At 35.0% G+C, this 7,770-nt stretch overlaps 1 protein-coding gene across 3 annotated transcripts; it reads right to left on the reverse strand.

Annotated features, from left to right (window-relative positions):
* Positions 1–2,099: 2,099 nt before the first annotated feature.
* LOC144968024 (uncharacterized) lies at positions 2,100–6,825 on the reverse strand. 3 transcript variants are annotated; one of them, XM_078905975.1, is made up of 2 exons: positions 6,765–6,825; positions 2,100–5,216 (listed from the first exon to the last, which is right to left on the reverse strand). In XM_078905975.1, the coding sequence occupies exon 2, from the start codon at positions 5,151–5,153 to the stop codon at positions 2,250–2,252; it is 2,904 nt and encodes a 967-aa protein (XP_078762101.1). In that variant the 5' UTR covers positions 5,154–5,216; positions 6,765–6,825; the 3' UTR covers positions 2,100–2,249. The 3 variants fall into 3 exon arrangements, with proteins under 3 accessions (XP_078762101.1, XP_078762100.1, XP_078762102.1); XM_078905974.1 differs by having other exon boundaries at positions 6,570–6,825; XM_078905976.1 differs by lacking the exon at positions 6,765–6,825 and adding an exon at positions 6,091–6,320.
* Between the last annotated feature and the right edge of the window lie 945 nt (positions 6,826–7,770).

Consider the following 7,770-nt stretch of genomic DNA (forward strand, 5'->3'; position numbering starts at 1 on the left):
CTTCATGTAATTGTAATGAACTGCTGCTCTCTTATAGATAGTATGCTCCTGGCTAAGAAGCTCACAACATTGCCATCAGAAGTATAACGGACCAACACACAGAACTCTGTGTAACTATGAACTTTTATAGTCTAGATAAAGCAGTTAAGTGAGAATTACTCATAAACGTGGATGGCAAAAAACAATAACAAAGACCTGAGTGACGTCAACTTCGAACTATCTATAACGAATATCTACGTATAAAAATAACAATCTAATAAATTGATACTTGATATAAAAACTCACTATTTTTCACAAAAACAACTGACATCATTCCAATCAAACTATCTGGCAATAAAGAGCGCATCAATCAGAATTTGGTTCACAAATATGCATCTCTATTAAATATATAAACTATAAAATCCCATATCTAACAAGTTTAAAGAATCAAATTCCTGAAGACTGCTTTCACATCTATGTTGGTTTTAAAGGGTTTTACAGAGCTTTCGACACATTTCAGCGACAGTAAAAAGGAAGAAAATGGGATAGTAAAAAAATTCTAGATTTACAATTAAAAGCACACAAGAATATAAGACAAAGGGGAATGGAACAAATAGGAGACAGATGTAGATTCCAAGGGCATACTATCATTGTGCAGAGTTTGAGATCATCTAAAAGTCTCATCCTGCCACAAGCACAGGATCCCACTAAGAAGAAAACACGCAAATGCTTATTTTATATATTTAAAACAACAAATATAACAATACATAACAGAGAGATAATTTACAAGGAAAAAATTATCATCTCCCAAAACTTTAACTATACATTTGACTGTTTCCCTCCCAGCCAAAGACTCTGAAAAGGGAAAGGACAAAACAAAAAGTAATCTCATTCCTGGAAAACAGATATAGGGGGATAGAAGACAAAGAAAGTGACCTCCCTGCCCACAATGGGAGGTTAGGAACCCCACCCAAATTCAAATCTTTCTTTAACAACCAAAAAAAATACACTGAATTATACAGTGGAATCTGCATAAAGTGAACACCTCTTGTTGGTCCCACATTTTCTGTTCTTCATCTAAGTGTGTTCCATTGATAATGGTTAAAGTCAATCTTGCTATAAGTCAACTACTCTTTCTGTCCGGAACATTGTATTGAAATCAATACAGAGGAATCTCTATAAAGTCAGCACATTGAAGTCAAATTTTACTTTAAGTCAACACTTCAAGTTGGTCCAAACTTTTCTGTTCTTTATCTAAATCTAAGCATGTTCCACTAATGATGGATAAAGTCAACCAATCTTTCTGGTCCGGCAGTGTTGGCTTTAACAGGATTCCATTGTATACTTGGTCATTTCCATAACTGTTAACAATTTACTTAATATGGTTCCTTTGTATTATATTACAAAGATGAAATTTTGTCACGACTTTATATTTTTATCCTTTTAGTAAACATAACATAAAAATTTCGATAAATTAGAATTTTATGTATAAAGTAGGTAAAATGGTATGACAAATCTAGAAAATTTAAAAAATAAAATAAATAAAAACAAAAAACATTTTCATTTTGGATGAAATGGCATAAAATTTCAAAAGAAGAATATGCAAACAAAATGTTGCTAGCCTGCCAAACTGCCTATGAAGTGCAACATATCACATTAAAATTTATATTAAATGCATTTAGCTTTGTTCTTTAAAATTAAGTAAATACTCATACTCTCTCCCTACTCTTTCAGAGTAAAAAAAACAAGAGGATCAGATGTTCTAAACAGACAACTACAATTTCTCGCTACCCTTTGGGTGAGTTGCTTGCCTATAGTTTAAGTATTTTCCGTCAGATCTAGCACATCTAGCCAGCCCCCCCCCCCCCCCCCCCCCCCCCCCGATCAATGCTGGTTGTACAGAGAGGTAAAACAGAGTGTTTGGCAACTTGAAATTAAAACCTTTTCCCCTTGTTTGTGAGTCAATATCCACTTAAGATCAGCAGCCTTAAATAAGTACTTAAGCTGGTTTTGGAAAGATGAAGATGTATTTAAAATTGTTAAGTTAGTTATTCATTAACATTGAACTTTTGTCACCCCACCCCCCTTCATAGCAATAATGTTTACATATTTTGTTGTGTTTCAAGCTTTAAAAATAAGGAATGATCTGTAATGCATCAACAAGATTTAACACAATTTAAATATTTTTTAAAGTCAAGTGCTCTACTAACTGAGCTATTGGGATCTTTCAAAAACCAAATTAAAATAAGTAAATGGGCCATTGACATTAATCAATTACTGTCTGATGAGCTGTCAAAAGGTTGGTAATCCACATCTGCAACCATTTTTCTTGGTATTTTCAACTTTCTTTTTCTGGCAGAAGACCTGGTGTCAGAGGGAGGGGATGAGTCATTATGTACTTCAATGCTATCTGGCACCTGGGCTGCTAAATCCTCCCCTTCCTCAGACCAATTCTTCTTATCATAACTAAAATCAGTTTCACTCACAGGAACTTGATTACCACTTCTCAGATTAATTTTTGGCTTTTCTTCATCTTTTTGAGCTGTAAACGATTTTGAGAAAATTTTCCTGTTTCCTGCATAAGAATGAAGTGGTCTTGAGCGAAAAGCTTTATCAGATTTACTCAAAAGGGCCATCTGGTCTTTCACTTGTTTCATATTTTTATCAACTTCATAACCCTCCTGGTCACTATGAGAAAGCGAACCATCCTCCCCTGCTTTCATTTTCATGCGTTTCAATTTCAAAAGATGTGAAACGGTATTCTTTTTTGTAAATTTTGCTGCCATATCTCTGTTTCGACTTTGCCTGGTTTTTTTCAGATCAGATAAAGAGTCTTCATGGTTTTTGCTCTTCTTAGTTGTACTTGAAACTAACACATCTTTATTCATATTTTTTGTTGTGCCCTTTGTAGCAACTGGTTTATTCATTGTATCAATATTCTTTTTGTAATCCTTATCATCGGATGAGTTATTTGTAACCAATGTCTGAGGAATATTGGACAAAAGTCCCACAAGATTCCATTCATTCCTAGAATTCATATAAGGAATTTGGTTTTGAAGAGCAAGCTGTGACTGAATCTGACTCATCATCAATTCTTGTTGCTCTTGTTGCTGCTGCTGAAGCTGAAGATGAAGCTGGTTCTGGACAATATTTAGAAGCAGTTGTTGCTGTTGTTGTTGTGATTCTAGGAGAGTATTATTCGGACCTGTAAGTGAAGTCAACAAAGATGGTGATATAACAGACATGGTATTATTATTACTCAAAATGCTATTGTTTGCTGAAAGACATGTGGTCGAAGGAGTGGTGACAGCAGAGTTGTTTGAATTAAGTTTTGTATTGATGGTTGTTGATGATGAGATTGATGAAAATGGAGAAGTTTGCGGTAATTGCTGCACTTGGGGTAATGGCACAGGAATCTGATAACTGATTGGTGGAATGGGAGTACTTTGGTTTTCGTTGGTTGAGTGTGTAACGCCCACAACTTTCCACTGATCCTTGATTACAGTTGAGTCTATCCCTTTTTGACTAGTATCTAATAACAAGGGGGCATTTTTAGATTCGGAACAGCTTACAGGTCTTTGTTGGCAGTGGGTTACAGCACAATCCGGTCTGATGTTATCAGAACTGACATTTTTCACTTTCATCATTGAGGTAGAAATAGCATCACTACCGTTGGTAGCATAAGTAGTATTGCCCATGGTTACCCCTACAATGGTCCATCGTACTTCATCACAAGAACTACTATCCAAAGCTGTCAAATTTTGTGGGGACAAGGGTTTCACAGACTGCTGGATTAATTTTGGAGTTGGAACATTTAAAATTGTTGCTGCTTTTGGTGAGCGAGAATGTATCACTCTGTCCTCAGCAGATCCTTCCAAATCAGATGACAAAAGAAGTGGAAAAGGTAATGGGACATTTGAAATCTGAGGATTTTTTTCTGTGACCGAAGTTTGTGAGAGTGATGAAGTTGTCAAACCCACTACTTTCCATTCATTCTTCGATATGTCCAAATCAAAGTTGTTTTGTGATGCTTCAGCAGAAATTGCATCAAATTCCTTTTTCACCTTGACCTGACACTGATCAGAGCCTTTGATATCTTGACTAGAATTTGAGAAAGAGAGCAAACCTGTTTTATTGATTTGTGGTTTGGGATATGAAATGTCTGATAAGTCCATGGGTAAAACAATGTTACCCATCTTTGACTTCTTATCCAGACTGTCATTAAAAATATCAGCAGACAGAGACAGGGTTGTTGGAATATTTAGATCAACAGAAACAACTTCAGGCACACCACAACGATGATGTGGAGGAGATGGCATGTGAGATGCACAGTCCCCCGAGGCAGCATTAGTACAAGTTATTCTATCATTGGTCTCCACTACAGGCGTGGGTTGACTCCCATCTGCCAAATGGGTCAAACCTACAATCTTCCATCCCGGTGGTAAACTGGATATGACCTTCGATATATTTTCTGAATCCAAATCACGGATAATACCATTGTTAGAAGACCGAATAGTTTTAGAGTCTTGGTGATTTTTAGCATTAGAGTAATTACTCCTTAAATCCGAGGTCGAAAAATTACTTGACTGGGTGAAACATATATCTCCTGAGACTGATTTTGTTGGTTTAAGATCAAATATTTTTTGATTTTTTGATTCTGTTTCAGAATCTTGGGTGGTGACATTATTCTTGGATCTATCTTTTTCATTAATATTTTGATTAAGGGTATATTGCACTGGGATATTTTGATTAAGGATTGATTTTGACTGAATATAAAGTGCTTGATTTAAAATTTGACTGTAATCAGAGTCTGTTATTAAAGGGACAGAATTTGCATTTGCCTTTGTTGTGACAAGATTTAGCCCAAGGGCAGGTGGCTTTGGCAAAGTATGTATTCCAAGGTGAGAAGGATTGATTGGTTGTGAGATTGAAGACGAATCTGATATAGTAGTCACCAATGGCGAAGGTGAGTCATTGGCTGTTTGAAAAGCTGCCAGGGGAACTAAAAGCTGCTGATTCAATATTGGTACAGGTCCCATTTGAGGAGGGTTGTCTAAGACCGAATTGTAACTTGGCAATGGGATAAACAATGGATGCTCCATTCCACTGAGTGCAATAGGTTGATGGGACAAGATATTAGGAAGGGCTTTGGGAAAAGGTTTGTTGACATTCATTGTCAAAGTTGAAGCCCATCTCTTGAAAAAACAAAAGACTTGATTTCATGAATTATCTTGTCCCTGGGGAGAAAGGGAAAAAAATAAATATATTTAGTACAATTGAGGTTCAACACGATGCAAACTTACTGTGCAATTTAGACAAAATACACAAAATTAATATCTGCCTGTATACCCGTTTTTCTTGCTTCGACCATCGAACTTTTAGGAGGAAACTAACTGTTATATCTATAGTTATAAAAAAAATAATAAAAAAGAAACTAACAAAAGAAAATCGAGCAAGCTCAAGAAATTAAATTAAAAAAAAACAAACTGTAGACTTGGCCCTAGTCAATCACAACCTTCTATTTCACATATTTAAAAACTGCAGATATTGTGAGTGTGAGGATAAAGGGAGTATGCAAGTACAAGCTCTCTTCGAGAGAGAGAGAGAGAGAGAGAGAGAGAGAGAGAGAGAGAGAGAGAGAGAGAGAGAGAGAGAGAGAGAGAGAGAGAGCAATTAATACAAAGAAATAAAAATTTGAAAAGGTGTGCATGAAACAGTACAAGGCAAAGCAGATTAAAACATCGACTGGGGAGATTTAATTACACTTCGGATTCCTTTAATTAAGGCATGTTCGTGTCTGTGATAATAAAGACTAAACTTTCAATAAAATAAAAAAAAAGTCAAGATTTTACTTCCTACCAGTCAGTGATTTATCAAATTAGACAAAGTGAATATGCTGCTACTTTGAGAATGATAGTGATTCCATTACTTTTGTATACTGGTTTAAAATCACTTGTACGAAGAGCTCTTTAGTATAAATATTTAGATATCATACATTATTTTCATTCTCTGCCCTTTCGTGTTATTGATTGGATTTGGCCTTATTTTATTTTTCTTATCAAACGGTAGTTATACAAACTAGAAAAAAAAATGTGTAAACTGCCTTTTTACCTCTAAGAAGCTAATATGTCATCAACACAGTTATCCGAGACATAACACGAATGTTTAAGTTTCATTTTCATGCATTGTCCACAAGACTTGAATACAAGCGTTCTTATTCTTAAACTTATATAATATATATTGATAAAAAATTGATAAAATTGACAATTGGAATCGTCAGATAAAACGTCAACTCATGACTCCCAAATTCAACATGTCGACATATTATCCACAACACAGGTGCATAAATTATCGTTGTTGCATTTGATTTGCATTCATAATTAGAGTTTGGTTGGGAGTTCTATCTTTTATTCTTCCATATATATTTCTAATTTACACTGGCTCGCAACAAATATGTTTATTATCAATCCAAGCACGATCGCTCACAAAACCGTACTTTTTAAGCAATGAAAAAGTTACAAATGTAAAGTAATTTACTCTGAATCAACTCGCATATTTGAATGAAATAAACCATAATTTATGCAGCTTACTTGCATGCAAAGGCAGGAATTTTGGGTGGTGACGTCTAAGTTTATTTATTTATTTTTTTACAAATCCTCAGTCGCCTCGAGCATGCAGCTCCAAATACATTTTTTAAATTGATTATTTAGATTTCCAAATAAAATATGCTCTAAATACGAAGAATAGTCTTCATCAGGTATCAGATTTGTTGACACTCCTTGTACCTCAATTCAGTGCAACTGTTTTCATTCGCGACCATGACCCTTCCATATCCATAATATGTGTGACAGAACTACAGAACACAAGACTCCAGATAGTTTTATCTAACAATGCCAAACTTTTCATTAAATAGGTAGAAACATGCCAACTTCATTTAGAAAAATAATAAAAAATCATAACACTTTGTTGAGTGAGACGGTCAAAGGAAATACTTTTTTAATAATATGCACAATGATCGATCATTAATTACGTGTAGCGGCAGAGTTAAAAAAATATGTATAGTTTACCAAGGCATTATCACTTTTACTAATAGCAACAAGAGATGAAGTGAGTTGGACAGTGCCAGAAGACAAGAGAGAATAAACATTTCGCGACGGTGATGGGGATTTGAACCTTTTACTAATAGCGGAACATGAAACATCCATTATTTTTTTGATGTCACAAACTTCCTCTTGGTCGCGCCTGATGTGTAATTGTTTGCTTAAATGTGCACCTAGGTCGCACTCCTTTATCAACAAAAGCTTAACTTGATTTACAGTTTTATCGATGATTAAAATTGTTAATCACTTTAAAAAAAATAGAATAAAATAATTAAAAAATCCTTTATTCATTCCGTAGGGGAAATTTGTCATTATTGTCAATCCCAAAGGGAAAATAGAAATAAGCCAAGCGTCAGCCGAAGTGCAGCGCAGCAAACTGAGCAAGGGCGCATCAGGTATTCGAACTCGGTACCTCTTGGGTACGAAGCAAAGACCGTACCGCTGAGCTACGCTGCGTCATATGTCTCAATTAATAAGGTAAACATGTGCAATTCTGAGCTTGAATGAAAATGTAAATTAAAACAAAACAAAACAAAAACAGAACGAAAAAAAAAAGTTTTTATTTTTCGATGACATGGGTTTGAGAATTGACTCCGAATCGGTAAATAATACCAAACTGGCAATCTATCATCTCTTAAAATAAGGGGAAATAACTCTTAAAATTCAACATCACTTTTCTTTTCCCCACCCT

The sequence above is a fragment of the Berghia stephanieae genome, chromosome 3 (assembly GCF_034508935.2).
Source record: "Berghia stephanieae isolate SIO BIC M18660-M18661 chromosome 3, UCSD_Bste_1.3, whole genome shotgun sequence".
Lineage (NCBI taxonomy): Eukaryota > Metazoa > Mollusca > Gastropoda > Nudibranchia > Aeolidiidae > Berghia > Berghia stephanieae.